General features: G+C 37.3%; 1 protein-coding gene across 1 annotated transcript in view; it reads right to left on the bottom strand.

The window, feature by feature from the left end:
* Positions 1 to 19,021, bottom strand: part of NELL1 (neural EGFL like 1) — a 1,753,035-nt gene that overhangs the window by 1,123,542 nt on the left and 610,472 nt on the right. Inside the window, exon 5 of the mRNA XM_053689313.1 lies at positions 10,861 to 10,957. Within this exon, the coding sequence (XP_053545288.1) occupies positions 10,861 to 10,957 (97 nt within the window). The remainder of the gene's footprint in view (positions 1 to 10,860; positions 10,958 to 19,021) is intronic.

Raw genomic sequence — 19,021 nt, 5'->3', positions numbered from 1 at the left:
TCTTCGACCGATAACAGAGAACCTATGAAATAGATTCCCGTGAAGTAAACCATTGCATTCAATAGGTGATACTCCCTTCACATCCCTCTGACATTCACTGTACTCTGAGAGGAATCGGGCTTCAAAAAAATACTGAGAAGCGCATATCAATGTAGAAATCTTAGCACAAACTTACTTCACCACCTCCATAGGAGGCAAAGTTTGTAAAATTAAATTGTGGGTGTGGTGAGGGGTGTATTTATAGGCATTTTGAGGTTTGGGAAACTTTGCCCCTCCTGGTAGGATTGTATATCCCATATGTCACTAGCTCATGGACTCTTACCAATTACATGAAAGAAATGCCTTCACCACAGGCACGGAGCTACGAACCTGGTCCGCCATTACCAACAGATAGCGTGGCTAAGGAATAAAACATCAGACACCACTGAAGTTTCTTCCATGCTCCTATATCACTGCTTCTCATTTTACTCCTTTCCCTAGTAGTGCTGTGTTGCGCTATTGGCAAGGCTTCAGGCCGATAACCATGTATTAATTAATGTATTTGTTGTAGTAAAATACCTACAACAGCCTTTCATACCACAACGTAAGTGTAAATTTGCTAACTTTAGTGCATCATACAGGCAAGTTCCACAGATGACTTCAAAAAAATTGATTAAACCTGCAAAGGCCTCTAAAACATTTAATTTGAAGGGCAATCTAGTCGGCTCTTTCTTCACTCCTGCAGAACATGGTTCTCCTGCCTCTGAAGTGGACCTTACTGATCCACTTGTGCCTCATTCTCCTCATGTTACTGATACTCTTTCTAATACATAATCAATTACACTGGTTCCAACATCCCTCCTATCATCACTTGCTTCTAGGCAGGATATAGCCAAAATAGTCAGAACTATACAAGGGAAGAATTGGTGGATACAAAACAGGACATCCACACACTGGGCATTAGCAGTAGAAGACCATAATGATAATGTTCAAGAGCATATAACCCAGCTACAGGAAAAGTTAATTCAACAAACAAATACAATTGACACTTTACATGACAAGATAGAAGCCATTGAGAACCGAAGTAGATGAAAGATCAGAAGAACATGTATTCCTGAGTCTGTTTTCCCTTAAGATCTACCTACCTATCTTCCCTCATTATTTGCCCATTTAAAAGGGACTATGTCTTCAGTAGATGTACCAAGAGACTGGGAGCATAGAGCTCTTCATCCTAAAAACCATAGATTCAGCGCTCCCAAGGGACATTATCATTAAATTTAAATGCTTTAGCTATAGAGAAGAGATTTTAAATCTATCATGGAAACAGCAGTCAGTCCATTTTAAGGCACTGTCTTACAGTTTTTTGTAGACTTTTCTCCATGAGCAATGCAGAGACGCAGAGAACTTACTCCCTTAACTGTATTTCTTCTCAATAAGAAGATTCTTTACAGAGGGTGATTTCCATTTCACCTTGTCTGGAAATCCACAGCAGACATCCCTGACTTCTGTTCCTCATTGGGTCTGGATCCTCTGGACACACAACCTTCAGATACTTTGCCCTCTGCATCTTCTCTAAAAAACACAGTGCCCATCACCTGGCCGGTGGCAACAGGCTATAGTAAGTAATAGTAAGCGAAATGCAGACAGACAGTCTCTTACCAGTCAGCTAAACCTCAACAAAAAGCGAATGGAGGGGCTAAAACTCCACGGCGAAGACTGTCCCATCTAGATTGGTACCTAATTTAGGTAGACACAGGTTATGTTCTACAACCACTTGTGCTTTATTAACAGTTTATGTTACCAAAAAGGTATTCTAGTTTTTAAAAATGTTTTATTGTAATTAGTGTTTGTCCATAATTATATTAATAAAGTTCATGGTTTACATTATACTTCCCATGAAGTTATCAGAATATCGTTGTATTGTTAATATTAAGGTAAAACTAATGTGAGATAATCATATTTACTGTGACATAAAATGTTAGCTATTATTCACTATATCTGTTTTTTGATGGAACCAGTTAACACATTTTTAATAACAATTTGTAGACATGAAGCATCCAAAGTTTACTGAATATTCTTGTACTGTAGTTAATTTGTTATAATTAACCCTCAGGCATATTTTTAATACATCAAGGCTAAAATACAGATATTATCACTGGCATTATTCACTTTAACATAACAAATGGCTACATTCTCCTCACAAGAGATCTGCTGCACTATTGAATATATATAGACAGAAGGGAGATATTCAATTTATACAGGAGATGCATTTTAGGAGATCACATAAGCCATCATACCTAGGACTCAAATATACCAAACACTTTCATAGCATTTTTAACACTAAAAAATGCAGAGTTAGTATCCTTATACATAAAAATATCCCCTTTAGGCACATACAAACTTCCAAAGAATCAGATTTTCAGGGGTTTTTGGATTATTTTATGGTAAACCACTCACGTTAATAAATATGTAAGCTCCAAATACAAAGCAACTGTCCTACTTTCAGAAAATGTTTCAGTATATAAACTAACTGTTTGACACCTCTGGAAACTTAGGAGACCACAACCTGTATGATGCATTGAGATGTATGTATCCTGACAAACAGGATTATACTTACTTCTCTTCGAATCGCATGTACAGTAAAAATTGATTACATCTTAACGAACCAATCAGGATTAGCTTACGCCAAGTCTTCCTCTACCTTACACACATCTTGGTTAGAACACTCAGCTGTAACTCTTACCTATAATTACCCTAATACCCCCTCACACCCTTTCACATGTAAATTGTATGATTCCATACTCAATATGCCTGATTTAGAATAGAAAACAAATGTCTCTGCCAGAATACTTTACTTTTTATTATTATCGGTTATTTGTAGAGTGCCAACAGATTCCGCAGCGCTACTTTGAATTCTTTACCTGATAGCGACCCCTTTATAGTATGCTAAGTGCATTAGTGTTTCATGAGGGGTGAGTTTATAAAATATTGAGCACAGTTAAAGACAAAGAGGCAGAATTATGAAAGGTCTTGCGGACCTGATCCGACAGTGCGGATCAGGTTCACAAGACCTCGCTGAATGCGGAGAGCAATACGCTCTCCGTATTCAGCATTGCACCAGTAGCTCACAAGAGCTGCTGGTGCAACACCGCCCCCTGCTGATTTGCGGCCAATTGGCCGCCAGCAGGGAGGTGTCAATCAACCTGATTGTATTCGATCGGGTTGAATTGCGGCGATTCCTGTCCACCTCATCAGAGCAGGCAGACATGGTTTAGACTGCTGCTTCATAACTGCTGTTTCTGGCGAGTCTGACTTGCCAGAAACACGGCCCTTCAAGCTCGATACGGAGCTTGATAAATGGGCCTCAAAGGCAAGACACAATATATTAAATAGATGAATTGTCTAATTTCAAATTTGAACATAAAAAGAACCCACAAAATCAATCACTATTCGCCAAACTTCAAGAGGCGAGAAAAGACTTGTATGATTTATTATTACATGAATATAATTTAACCACGTTGTAAGTAAAACAACACTTTCACTATGAAAGTACTATAGCTTGCATCTTATTGGCGAGAGTTTTTAAACTAAAAGAACTCAAACTTGTCACTCCTGCTAATTCAACAGTTCATAAGACATTTTATCTCAGAAGAATATTACACTAACTTGTATAACATAGAGAACAATGCAGACACCAAACATTCCCAAACAAGTTCCTGATCTTATATAATGGAAACTAAACTTCCAAAATTAACAACAGAACAGGCAAAGGTCTTAGAGACTCCAATTTCAGCTGAAGAAATAGCAGAGACAATAAAACACCTAAACACAGGAAAAAGCCCTGGCACAGATGGTTTTTCTGTTATGTATTCACAAAGATATGCTCCAATTTTTAATAAGGTGGAAGCTTGAGGCACACATAACAATGATTCTGAAACTTGGTAAGACACCAAATGTACCTTCTAACTTTAGCCTGATTTTAATCTTAAATGTAGACATTAAGATCTACGCTAAGATGTTTGATGAATAGGGTTAGTAGGGTGCTTCCTCAGTTAGTACTTACTAATCAGGTAGGATTCTTCCCTCATAGAAAGGCTTGAGACAATATGATTAAAGTCTTGACCTTACTGGAATATGCCCAGAAACATAAAATTTCTTCCTTGTTTTTGGCAATGAGAAAGCCTTTGATAGGCTTAACTGGGCTTTCTTGCGACTTGCCTTGGAGCAATTTGGTTTTGGAAATGACTTGACGGACAAATTCTTTGCGTCATACAGTCACCCAACAGCAAATATTTAGACTTAATGATTCTCTTTCAAATTCCTTTTCCATATCTCATGGTACCCGTCAGAGCTGTCCTCTATTATTTGGACTTGCAATGGAAGTTTTGGCAACTAATATATGAGAAAATCTGGATACAGATGGTTTCATCATTGGGCAGAAACAGTATAAATTGTCATTATACGCAGACAATGTCCTCTTGACACTAACCACTTCAATAGAGTCCCATAATGCTTTTAACTTCTGCATTGACGGTATTTAGCAAAATTTTCTAATTTCAAAAGCAATCCTACAAAATCAGAACTATTAAGTATCCAGATCCCAGCCTCTATTTTAAGACAAATAAAGACAAAATATAACTATATTGTAAAATATAGAGCAGTGAAATATCTAGGGGTTCATATTGCATTGGATTATACATCCCTATTTTTATTAAAGTTTTAAACAATTAGAAAAGACATAAAAGTAGAATTGATTAGCTGGCAATATAAAAGATAATCATGGCTAGAGAGAATTCAGGCTTTTAAAAGGATTATACTGCCACGTATATTATACCTATTCTAAACACTCCTTATTTCCATTCCGATCTCTTGTCTAAACAGCTTGCAAATTTTTTTTTTTATATATTTCAACATAAAATGCCCAGAGTTTCCAAAAGTACATTGTTTATTAACAGGAATAATGGCAGCTTAGGAGTCCATTTATTTTACTACATACAAGTGTTAGATTGGAGCAAGCATCCATCTAATAAAGAGTGGGTAGAGCTCGGACAACAACTGACTAGTTGTTCTCAGCTTAGAGGTGCCTGTTGGATGTGTAGGTCACATAAGTGATTACCATCAACTCTTCCAAAACTAATTCAAGTAATCTTTAATATCTGGGACAAGCTGATGGATCAGAAGAAGAATTTCTCCTTGATACCATCCCCCTTGACCCCTTTCCTTCAAAATTCAGATCTACCAGTTTAATTATATACATTTAATGGAAACTATCTTAGCATACAGTCGCTCGTACCTTGCCATAGTTTCTTATATAATGGTGAATTATTAGATAGAGGAACTGACAGATAAGGAGATTACATTTTTTCACAAATCCCATGCATATCTACAACTTGCACATTTTCTTCAACATAGTGTGGATAAACATAACTATAGCAGAGATTTGTTTGAGACTACATGTTTCCCACAAATGGAGGCTTCCCAGTGGCCTATAAGCTTATAATAGAACACCACTCTTGTAAGCTCCCAGCATATACTAAAATATGGGGAAAAGAGCTTAATTATCAATCTCAAAGAAGAAGTGGCAAAATATGAACAGGAGAGTACACTAACTCACAAATGGTGGGACTGCCCAGCCCAGATATTAATCTTTACTGGCAGGATTTTCATAAGGAAACAAAATCAGTAGTATCAAGTGCATTGCCTCTAGACCACTTGTTATTTTTGTTTCACAACCCCCCAAAATTTAAATGCAGGCTGAGATTAACACTATTTTATATAATGGTTAGTGGATGTCAATTTTGATGCTAAAGTGCCCGGTTTTTAATAATTTGATTAAAAACAGGGGCACTTTAATTAATCAAAATTTACATTTCACTCCTGTTGAGAAAAAAAAAACAACTTACCTTTTAATCTTCACAGCAGCTCCAGCTTCCTCCGCCCGTCATAAAGCCTCTTCCTGGGTCTAAAATGAGGAATCCGGCTTCCTCCAATCACGGCGTTGAATCAAACACTGATTCCCCTGGGAGGGAAGCCATGATTGGAGGATGACCTATCCATCATTTCTGGCGTCAGAAATGGTTTGCAACGACCGGAGGAAGCTGGAGCTGCTGTGAAGATTAAAAGGTAAGGTTTTTTTTCTCAACAGGAGTGAAATGTATATTTTGATGATTTAAAGTGCCCCTATTTTTAATCGAAATTTTTAAAAACCGGGCACTTTAGCATCAAAATTGACATTCACTTTAAATTACTTGGTTGTTATATAAGCAAAAATACCACTTCTAACAAACTAAATGTATAGACTTCTATCATTCCATGAGGTTTATCTGGGATAAATATTTGTCCTCCTTATGAAGCACTGTTAATGTTCTGTCTTATACAGAAGCATTTATATTTATATACTTGTGATAATTCCTCAATAGTTTTTAACCATGTCAATCTATTCTCTTCGGCAAGTCTCTCTTTTTTAATATACAAATATCACTAATACACAAATGTTGTATTGCATATAGAATGATGTACCCGTTACCTGTTTTTAATATGTTGTAATTTTTATTTTTAAAAACATTTCAAAAATAAAAAAATATGCTAAAATACATAGAAAGAGTGCCCGGTCTTTGTGAACTAAACCTGTTAAAATACTGCTCTGTGCTATATGGTGAAGCTTTTTTGAGATCTCAACCAGGGCAGTATGTCAGCTACTGTTTTTATCAAACCACAAGAAATTCTTTACTGTAGCAACACTTAAAAATACTGCACATAAGCTTTGAAAGTAGCGCAATCACCACAGAAACATTGAAAAATACCTTCATGTTTCATACACAAACATCAAATAACAATGAAAGGAACTACACCAAAAGCAATGGAACACCTCATAGCAGACCCAACACATTAAAGGGACACTCAATAAAAATTAAACTTTCATTATTCAGATAGAGCATGCCATTTTAAACAACTTTCCAATTTACTTCCATTAACTAAATGTGCAGTCTTTTTATATTTAAACTTTTTGAGTCACCAGTTCCTACTGAGCATGTGTAAGAATAAGTGTATATGCATTTCTGAATGGCTGTCACATGGTACGTGTATGCATTTGTGATTGGCTGATGGCTGTCACATGGTACAGGGGGAGTAGAAAAGACATAACTTTTCAAATTGTCAGAAAAAAAATCTATTACTCATTTGAAGTTTAGACTAAGTGCTATTGCATTGTTTTGTCATCTTGCATTTGTTGATTATGCAAATCGGCTGTGTTGACTGGTCCTGCTTTCAACCATTTATGGAACAAAAATGTAATGTGACAATTCAAATTTCCTCAAAAATAAATAACATATTAAAGGGATAAATCCCCTATCTTTTATAAATGAGATATAACATACAATTGTAAAAAACTATCCAATTTACTTCTATTATCAAAAAGTCTTTGTATTCTTGGTATCCTTTGTTGAAAAGCAGGATGGTAAGCTCAGTAGCATGCACAAGCTAGCAGCAATATATGGTAGCAGTTTTGCAAGAACGTTACAAATTAGCAAGAGCACTAGATGGCAGCACTATTTCCTGCCATGTAGTGCTCCAACATGCTACCTGCCTCAATATTTCTTCAACAAAAAAATAACATGAGAACAAAGCAAATTTATTAATAAAATTAGAAACCTTTTTAAAACTGTATGCTCTATCTGAATCATGAAAGAAAAAAAAATGTGGGTTTTATGTCCCTTTAATAGTATTCTGCAATAAATATTTGTCTAGTTCCAAACTGGTAATATAGATAAATATTAATTAACTGTGCAACATGCCCGGGTGTTCAATAGAGGGTGCAAAACTTGTTTGTTTGTTTATTTTTTATCCTAGCCATAAACATATTTTTACCATCTGTGGATTATAAGAAACAGCCGAGCTAAAAAACAACAGATGCAAAAAAAAAGTATTACTTTATCACAACAAAAAATAACTTTGAAAAGGAAAAATCAAAGAAGGTAAAGGTGTGAGTCACTGTGTGGGCTACAACTAAATGTTATTGAGAGTTGAGCAGTCTTCTCTTGCAACAAAGGGGTTAAAACATATTTTATCTGCATGGCTAAACTCAGGATTTTTTTTTCTCCATAAATGGTGACTGCATAATCAGCTTATGTACTGAATGCATTAGGAGGAAATTGAATGAGTAGCCAACCATCTTCGTAATGGAAAAGCATAACAATTTCAAGAAGAATATTACCATCACATGGATGAGTTTTCTAAAATGGATTATTCTTTAATGGGAATAACCCTTTAGATGAGGCTAAATAGAAAAAAAAAAGATTTTTTTAAAGGTGCACATTACATGAACCACTCACATTTCTATTGATGTTGTAATCAGTATACTTGGTTTTGTATGTAAAACAAATTAGTGGTTGCCTAATTTGTGCCAATTTAGGGCTAGATAATCAGTGGAGAGCAAACAGTTGCGCACGAGCGATAAGGGTTTTTTATTCGGCTTTTTGCTCGCATTGGAAGTAGTTAAAAGTAAACGCGTTCCCTATAGTGCAATTTAATTTAACATACATCGGGTTAGCACAACTTAAGAGCTCTGGTTAACTGTTACTCGAGACAAAAAAGTTGCACAAAAAACATCAAAAATACATTTAAAAGTACATTTGCACTCATAATAACAGTGATAAAAAATATTTTTTTTAGAAAATTGTATTAGAGAGTTATAATGGCTAAAAGATATGAGGTCTCAGGTTTTAGAAAAGATAAGAGGTCTGCAAGGGGCTTTAACAGATACATATATACACGTCTACAATCATATGTATATGTTTGTATGTGTGTATATATATATATATATATATATATATATATTTGTGTTTTACTGTATATTTACTTACATATTTAACATTCTAATCTTCTTCACTTACAGGATCAGGGCCGGACTGGGACCAAAAAAAGGCCCGGGCATTTTACAGCAAAGAGGCCCACATAAACATAATGGGCCGAATTATCAAGCTGATATATATTCTAAAGAAACCATAGAATATATCTATACATTTTACAGTATGTTTAACAATTTTTTATATTTTTCTTATATTGTATATGTAATATTTCAATAAAGTGCCTTAAGATTTTCATGTGCGCTATCTGACCATTTTAAAATCTAAATCATGAAACACGATGCATGATAATTTACATTCCTATGTTCTTCAGATAGAAAATAATGTACTTTTTATAATTAAACATATATATATATATATATGATACTGTTCATGTAAAATACATATCTATAACTATATATCTTTAGGAATAGATATATAGGTCTAGGTATATACAGATATATATACAGATATATATATATACAGATATATATATATATATATATATATACACAGTATATATGATAGCAAATGAAGAGCACTCTCACTTTACATCCAGCTGCCAGGGTGCAAACGGCAAACAAATGACAATGAACCATGGATTGCACTCACTGGTCTTTTTGAAAAACGTGCCTTTAACATTTTGGGGTCCGTATCCCCTTCCTCAGACGTCTGAGGAAGGGGATACGGTCCCCAAAACGTTACATTAAAGGCACGTTTTTCAAAAAGACCAGTGAGTGCAATCCATGGTTCATTGTTATATATATATATATATATATATATATATATATATATATACTGTATGTATATATATATATATATATATATATATATTTTTATTTTTATTTTTTTAAGAATAAATAGAACATATTCTGCTATATGAAAAACATTGGAAAGTGAAATATTCATATTTCATGTCGGGTTTAATGCTCTTGAATATACGCGGTTAGCCTAGCTTGCAATTATGGGAGTTAGTGTTTTTTTTTAAGATTTTGTTCTTCATTTACTTCTATGGGAGAAGAAGATAACGCAATCGCAATATTTCCTGTGCGCGTCGGGTTTACCCTTATGCACAAACATTTTGCTTTCAAGTTGTAATAGAAGTGTAACATGATGCGCGCAAAAAGCCTCCTTTTATCGAAGTTAACACAAGCGTGAGTGCTAAAAAGCGCACCATTCATATTCTAGGCTTTACATATTTATTAGACATAATAATAAATGTGTTATTTCTTCTACAATAAACTTACTATGTCACTTCAACAAAATGTAATAGTGTAAAATCAATTAGTATTTAAAATTCCACATTAGTCCAATAACAATTACACACTGCAATACTCTGGTTATCTTGTCTACTGGACTAATACAGCTAAACCAAACTACATTCAAATACATCAAAAATTGTAGTTTAATTGCTCATATGTGGCATGGACTAAAAAAGAGTGTATTAAAGGGACAGTGACCACTTTAAGATGGTTATTTTAGTGAATCTTTTATAAATGTCCCTAACTGGCCTCGACATAGGAAATAAAAGAAAACGCTTTTAAACTTAGGTCAAAACAGGGAGATGCTCATTACTTTATGGTGATTAAAACTTTACATTGTCTTCTTCAATAATGGAACATCCAAATCTAAAGTAAAAAAAAATGCATGTGCATATTATTCATATTATATCTAGCATTTATTTAGTATTTTATATATTAGTTTATGTCCTAGAATTGCAGCCATTGGAATTTAGTTGTATCATGGAACCTCAGAGGCATAATGCCAGCAAATTTGCAATGAGTGTTATATGGGGCACTTGTGCCATAGGTTTTGCCAGTCCTGGTCTAGACGCGCCTGAAGATTAGTTATTTTTATGTTGAAGAGAATTATATTTCCAAGTTGCCTTATATATTTGTGTTGAAATGATATGAAAATAAGGAATTGGATGTCATAAAATGCATTAGGTGTCCATAAAATACATCAGTGTAGTTAGCTTATTCATGGGATAGATACTACAGAATCAAAACATTTTTTCTGCTTTATTGAGTCTTTTTACCTTAAAGAAGCCATGTTTTCTGTTTCTTTGTCCAAGCCACAAACTGCTTCCTGGAGAAATGTTTGTTTCAGGAGGGTCTATCACACGTTCGTAAATCCTAGGACAAACATATAGAATTCAAATGATTACAATGTAAAACAAATCAGGTCCCAGGTGCTAATTCCAGAGCTTCATTACATAGATCTGTTCATAGCCAGTATAATACACAAGATGCTGATCTTAGAGATTAAAAGGCCAAAAACACCAAACTGTAAAACAGACAAACGGACATTGTGATGTAAAATTGGTTTCCCCTTAATGTTTTTCCAATCACTTGTTATATCACCTACAGAGTAATAAATATATAGGAAATAGATGCAATGGGGCCGATTTATGAAAGTGCGAGCGGACATGATACGATGTAGCATATATTATGTCCGCCGCATATCAATAAATGCCGACAGCATATGCTGTTGGCATTTATCATTGCACAAGCAGTTCTTGTGAAATGCTTGTGCGATGCCGCCCCCTGCAGATTCGTGGCCAATTGGCCGCTAGCAGGGGTGTCAATCAGCCTGATTGTATAGGATCGGGCAGATTGATGTCCGCAGCCTCAGAGCAGGCGGACAAGTTATGGAGCAGTGGCCTTTAGACTGCTGCTTCATAACTGCTGTTTCCGGTGAAACAGGGGCATCAAGCTTCATTCGGAGCTTGATAATTCGGCCCATTATGTTTATGTTTGTACTTGAAATAGCTGTTTTTGTTCATTTAAACTACAACCCTTTGCTCTCCAGAACATACCCATTAAAGTGGACTGAGCAGACCCTTATCTTATCTCTTTTTCTATACACAAAGGCCTTTTTATCTTATCTATCTATATATATATACACACACACACACACACACAGTATATATATATATATATATATATATATATATATATATATATATATATATATATATATATATATATACATACACATATAGTCGTATGCAAAAGTTTAGGCACCCCTGACAATCTCAATGATTTTAATTTATAAATAATTGGGTGTTTGGATCAGCAATTTCATTTTGATGTATCAAATAACTGAAGGACACAGTAATATTTCAGTAATGAAATGAGGTTTATTGGATTAACAGAAAATGTGCAATATGCATCAAAACGAAATTAGACAGGTGCATAAATTTGGGCCCCCTTGTCATTTTGTTGATTTGAATACCTGTAACTACCTAGCACTGATTAACTGGAACACACAATTGGTTTGGTGAGCCCATTAAGCCTTGAACTTCATAGACAGGTGAATTCAATCATGAGAAAAGGTATTTGAGGTGGCCAAATGCAAGTTGTTGTTCTCTTTGACTCCTCTGAAGAGTGGCAACCTGGGGGCCTCAAAACAACTCTCAAATGACCTGAAAACAAAGATTGTTCAACATTATGGTTTAGCGGAAGGCTACAAAAAGCTATTGCAGGGATTTAAGCTGTCAGTGTCCACTGTGAGGAACATAGTGAGGAAATGGATGACCACAGGCACAGTTCTTGTTAAGGACAGAAGTAAAATAACGGAGAGGAAAAGGCAAAGGATGGTGAGAACGGTCAAAAACAGCCCACAGACCACCTCCAAAGACCTACAACATGATCTTGCTGAAGATGTTGTCACTGTGCATCGATCAACAATTCAGCATATGGGAGAGTGATGCGGAAGAAGCCTTTTCTGCACACACGCCACAAACAGAGTCGCTTGAGGTATGCAAACGCACATTTGGACAAGCCAGCTTCATTTTGGAAGAAGGTGCTGTGGACTGATGAAACAAAGATTGAGTTATTTGGTCATAACAAGGGGCGTTATGCATGGTGGCAAACAAGCACAGCGTTCCAAGATAAACACTTGCTAGCCACAGTAAAATTTGGTGGATGTTCCATCATTCTGTGGGGCTGTGTGGCCAGTGCCGTACTGGGAATCTTGTTAAAGTTGAGGGTCGCATGGATTCCACTAAATATCAGCAGATACTTAAGAATAATGTTGAGGAATTAGTCACAAAGTTGAATTTACGCCAGAGTTGGATATTTCAACAAGACAACGACCCAAAACACTGCTCAAAATCTACTCTGGCATTTATGCAGAGGAACAAGTACAATGTTCTGGAATGGCCATTCCAGTCCGCAGACCTGAATATCATTGAAAATCTGTGGGGTGATTTGAAGCGGGCTCTCCATGAACAGCAACCATCTAACCTAACTGAACTGGAGATGTTTTGCAAGGAGGAATGGTCCAAAATACCTTCATCCAGAATCCAGACACTAATTACAGGCTATAGGAAGCGTCTAGAGGCTGTTATTTCAGCTAAAGGAGGCTCTACTAAATATTGATGCAATATTTCTGTTGGGGTGCCCAAATTTATGCACCTGTCTAATTTCATTTTGGTGCATATTGCACATTTTCTGTTAATCCAGTAAACCTCATTGCACTTCTGAAATATTACTGTGTCCTTCAGTTATTTGATAGATCAAAATGTAATTGCTGATCCAAACACCCAATTATTTATAAATGAAAATCATGGAAATTGTCAGGGGTGCCTAAACTTTTGCATACAACTATATATATATGTGTGTGTGTGCGTGTGTGTGTGAACAAAGGATAAAACAAACTTTCATTTTGGATTGCTAAAATACATCTAGAGGTGCAATTTCCAATACTTTTAATACTATGCATTTGGTGGAACAAATTATTGGGTAAACATTAAAGGGACAATGCACTCAAGCAAGTAGTTTTCCCACCCCTCACTGGCAGGGCTCATTTCTGCTGCTTTTAAATAGATAAAACTGCAGTGTTTATATCTTAAGTATAGTTGATGATTACGACAGGCAAATAAACATATTTTATGAAATGAAAAAATAAAGTTAAAGGGGCTTTTTGTGAACAAATTAATACACTCCAGTAAATACCATGGATAACTGGAAGCCCATTAAAAAGGGAAGAAAACATTAAATTAAGTCAACATTTAATAAATGTTATGGCTTTATGCTATATACATTATGTACTTTTATAGTGGAATATTTCCAAGTCAACTTTATTAGTCCTGAAAAGTGATATTGGACAAAAACTTCCTCTTGCTTTTTTTTTTTTTTTTTTAAAGGCGAAGTAATCAGTATACATAGCCCCCTGTAAGTGACAATACACAGTGAAAACAAAGTACAAAGTTGTCGTCTGTGTGTTTGAGATCTTGTGTAGAATAATTACATATGATCCAATTATTGATAGTATCCTTATCTGGAACAGCACAGAAGCTAATTATGTACTAAACTTAGTCTATGGCCCAAATTTAAGGATATGCAAGTAGACAAGGTTTAGAAGCAGGGAACCTGTCACCTGTGCAACCCCACCCCCTGCTCTAGCACAACCAATTGTGCGAGAGTAGGGCATCAATCATCCTGCATGGATCAGTCTGGGATGTTTTAAGTCTTCCACTACTCAGATCAGGGATACTTTTACTCTGAAATGTCCCTTTAACTGCATTTATAAAAATGACTTTTTAAACACCTCTTGCTTTTGTTAAAACAAGTGTGCTTGTGCCAAGCATCCAAGCAGAAGGAAAGTTAAATTCCGTAAACTGCCAATGCGGCATATTCAATAGCAGGTTTAGTTAGTTTACAGCATTTTGAAAACCTGGGTAGTAGATTTTGCTTTACGACCTCCCTAGGGAGTGTTGGCCGAAGAACAATTTGTAAGGAAAAGTAAGAGGCATTTAATATCACCGAAAATGCAAATTAAAAGGACTCTAAAGTTCAAATTAAACTTTCATATTTGACAAAGAGCACACAATTTTTTTTTTTTTTTTCAAATTGCTTCTATTATGTAATTTTGCTTTGTTTTCTTGGTATGCTTTTTTAAAAAGCATACCTAGGTAGGCTCATTAAAGGGATATAAAACACTATTTTTTCTTTCATGCTTCAAATACAACATTTAATTGTAAACAACTATCTAATGTACTGCTATTAGCTATGTTGCATCATTCTCATGGTATCTTTTGCTGAAACGCATACCTAGGTAGGCTCAGGAGCAGCAATACACTAGTGGGAGCTATCTGCTCATTGGTGGCTGCATTTATATGCCTCCTTTCATTGGCTAAACTGAGGTGTTCAGTCAACTCCCAGGAGTGCATTGCTGCTCCTTAAACAAAGGATACTAACCGAATGAAGCAAATTTGAGACCAAAAGTAAACTGGAATATTGTTAAAATTTGTATGCTCTATTTGAATCATGAAAACAAAAAATGTTTGCTTCATGTCCCTTTAAAAGCTCATATCTATATTTTACTATTATCACTATAGTATTGCATTTTATTTGTCCTCAATGCTTTTTCATTTACAGCTCAGTTAAAGGGACATTCCAGCCAAAATTGGAATCAACATGGATGCATTTCAGTTTTGAACAGAATCATTTTTGTAATCTACATGTATTAACAAAAATGCTTCTTATAAAAGGTACAGCTGTGTCAAATGTGTATTTAAGTATGCACCGTGCACAGCCATTTTAAAAATAACACTTGCTCAGAGAGACTAAGGTGCTTGTACCATCTGGTAATGTGACACAATGTGTTGATATGATACAATCCTCCTGGCTCCCTGAGCAGCTGCAGTATTTAAAATGCTGGTGCACTGAGAATATCCAGCTATGCTTCACATGCATGTGCAGAGAAAAATGTTAACACTAAAAACAGAATTTATGCTTACCTGATAAATTACTTTCTCCAACGGTGTGTCCGGTCCACGGCGTCATCCTTACTTGTGGGATATTCTCTTCCCCAACAGGAAATGGCAAAGAGCCCAGCAAAGCTGGTCACATGATCCCTCCTAGGCTCCGCCTACCCCAGTCATTCGACCGACGTACAGGAGGAAATATGCATAGGAGAAACCATATGATACCGTGGTGACTGTAGTTAGAGAAAATAATTCATCAGACCTGATTAAAAAAACCAGGGCGGGCCGTGGACCGGACACACCGTTGGAGAAAGTAATTTATCAGGTAAGCATAAATTCTGTTTTCTCCAACATAGGTGTGTCCGGTCCACGGCGTCATCCTTACTTGTGGGAACCAATACCAAAGCTTTAGGACACGGATGAAGGGAGGGAGCAAATCAGGTAACCTAAATGGAAGGCACCACGGCTTGCAAAACCTTTCTCCCAAAAATAGCCTCTGAAGAAGCAAAAGTGTCAAATTTGTAAAATTTGGCAAAAGTGTGCAGTGAAGACCAAGTCGCTGCCTTACATATCTGGTCAACAGAAGCCTCGTTCTTGAAGGCCCATGTGGAAGCCACAGCCCTAGTGGAATGAGCTGTGATTCTTTCAGGAGGCTGCCGTCCGGCAGTCTCATAAGCCAATCGGATAATGCTGTTAAGCCAAAAAGAAAGAGAGGTAGAAGTTGCTTTTTGACCTCTCCTTTTACCAGAATAAACAACAAACAAAGAAGATGTTTGTCTGAAATCTTTAGTGGCCTCTAAATAGAATTTTAGAGCACGGACTACGTCCAAATTGTGTAACAAACGTTCCTTCTTTGAAACTGGATTCGGACACAAAGAAGGTACAACTATCTCCTGGTTAATATTCTTGTTGGAAACAACTTTCGGAAGAAAACCAGGCTTAGTACGCAAAACCACCTTATCTGCATGGAACACCATATAGGGCGGAGAACACTGCAGAGCAGATAACTCAGAAACTCTTCTAGCAGAAGAAATTGCAACCAAAAACAAAACTTTCCAAGATAATAACTTAATATCTACGGAATGTAAGGGTTCAAACGGAACCCCTTGAAGAACTGAAAGAACTAGATTAAGACTCCAGGGAGGAGTCAAAGGTCTGTAAACAGGCTTGATTCTAACCAGAGCCTGAACAAACGCTTGAACGTCTGGCACAGCTGCCAGCCTTTTGTGAAGTAAAACAGATAACGCAGAGATCTGTCCCTTCAGAGAACTTGCAGATAATCCTTTCTCCAAACCTTCTTGTAGAAAGGATAGAATCTTAGGAATTTTTATCTTGTTCCATGGGAATCCTTTAGATTCACACCAACAGATATATTTTTTCCATATCTTATGGTAAATTTTTCTAGTTACAGGCTTTCTAGCCTGAACCAGAGTATCTATTACAGAATCTGAAAACCCACGCTTTGATAAAATCAAGCGTTCAATCTCCAAGCAGTCAGTTGGAGGGAAACCAGATTCGGATGTTCGAATGGACCTTGAACAAGAAGGTCCTGTCTGAAAGGTAGCTTCCATGGTGGAGCCGATGACATATTCACCAGGTCTGCATACCAAGTCCTGCGTGGCCACGCAGGAGCTATCAAGATCACCGAAGCCCCCTCCTGGTTTATCCTGGCTACCAGCCTGGGAATGAGAGGAAACGGTGGGAATACATAAGCTAGGTTGAAGGTCCAAGGTGCTACTAGTGCATCTACTAGAGTCGCCTTGGGATCCCTGGATCTGGACCCGTAACAAGGAACCTTGAAGTTCTGACGAGAGGCCATCAGATCCATGTCTGGAATGCCCCATAATTGAGTTATTTGGGCAAAGATTTCCGGGTGGAGTTCCCACTCCCCCGGATGGAATGTCTGACGACTCAGAAAATCCGCTTCCCAATTTTCCACTCCTGGGATGTGGATTGCAGACAAGTGGCAGGAGTGATCCTCCGCCCATTGAATTATCTTGGTCACTTCCTCCATCGCCAGGGAACTCCTTGTTCCCCCCTGATGGTTGATATATGCAACTGTCGTCATGTTGTCTGATTGAAACCTTATGAATCTGGCCTTTGCTAGATGAGGCCAAGCTTTGAGAGCATTGAATATCGCTCTCAGTTCCAGAATGTTTATCGGGAGAAGAGATTCTTCCCGAGACCATAGACCCTGAGCTTTCAGGGGTTCCCAGACCGCGCCCCAGCCCACCAGACTGGCGTCGGTCGTGACAATGACCCACTCTGGTCTGCGGAAGCTCATTCCCTGTGACAGGTTGTCCAGGATTAGCCACCAACGGAGTGAATCTCTGGTCCTTTGATCTACTTGAATCGTCGGAGACAAGTCTGTATAATCCCCATTCCACTGTCTGAGCATGCACAGTTGTAATGGTCTTAGATGAATTCGTGCAAAAGGAACTATGTCCATTGCTGCAACCATCAATCCTATTACTTCCATGCACTGCGCTATGGAAGGACGAAGAACAGAATGAAGAACTTGACAAGAGCTTAGAAGTTTTGATTTTCTGACCTCTGTCAGAAAAATCCTCATTTCTAAGGAGTCTATTATTGTTCCCAAGAAGGGAACTCTTGTTGACGGGGAAAGAGAACTTTTTTCTATGTTCACTTTCCATCCGTGAGATCTGAGAAAGGCTAGGACAATGTCCGTATGAGCCTTTGCTTTTGATAGAGACGACGCTTGAATCAGGATGTCGTCCAAGTACGGTACTACTGCAATGCCCCTTGGTCTTAGAACCGCTAGAAGGGACCCTAGTACCTTTGTGAAAATTCTCGGAGCAGTGGCTAATCCGAATGGAAGTGCCACAAACTGGTAATGCTTGTCCAGAAAAGCGAACCTTAGGAACTGATGATGTTCCTTGTGGATAGGAATATGTAGGTACGCATCCTTTAAATCCACCGTGGTCATAAATTGACCTTCCTGGATGGTAGGAAGGATCTTCGAATGGTTTCCATTTTGAACGATGGAACCCTGAGAAATTTGTTTAGGATCTTGAGATCTAGAATTGGTCTGAATGTTCCCTCTTTTTTGGGAACTATGAACAGGTTGGAGTAAAACCCCATCCCTTGTTCTCCTATTGGAACTGGATGAATTACTCCCATCTTTAACAGGTCTTCTACACAATGTAAGAATGCCTGTCTTTTTATTTGGTTTGAAGATAATTGAGACCTGTGGAACCTTCCCCTTGGGGGTAGTTCCTTGAATTCCAGGAGATAACCTTGAGAAACTATTTCTAGTGCCCAAGGATCCTGAACATCTCTTGCCCAGGCCTGAGCAAAGAGAGAAAGTCTGCCCCCCACCAGATCCGGTCCCGGATCGGGGGCCATCCCTTCATGCTGTTTTGGTAGCAGTGGCAGGCTTCTTGGCCTGCTTACCCTTGTTCCAGCCTTGCATCGGTCTCCAGGCTGGTTTGGGTTGAGAAGTATTACCCTCTTGCTTAGAGGA

The sequence above is a fragment of the Bombina bombina genome, chromosome 7 (assembly GCF_027579735.1).
Source record: "Bombina bombina isolate aBomBom1 chromosome 7, aBomBom1.pri, whole genome shotgun sequence".
Taxonomy (NCBI): Eukaryota; Metazoa; Chordata; class Amphibia; order Anura; family Bombinatoridae; genus Bombina; species Bombina bombina.
The sequence above is the reverse complement of the archived record's forward strand: the minus strand, read 5'-3'. Positions and strand labels throughout refer to the sequence as shown.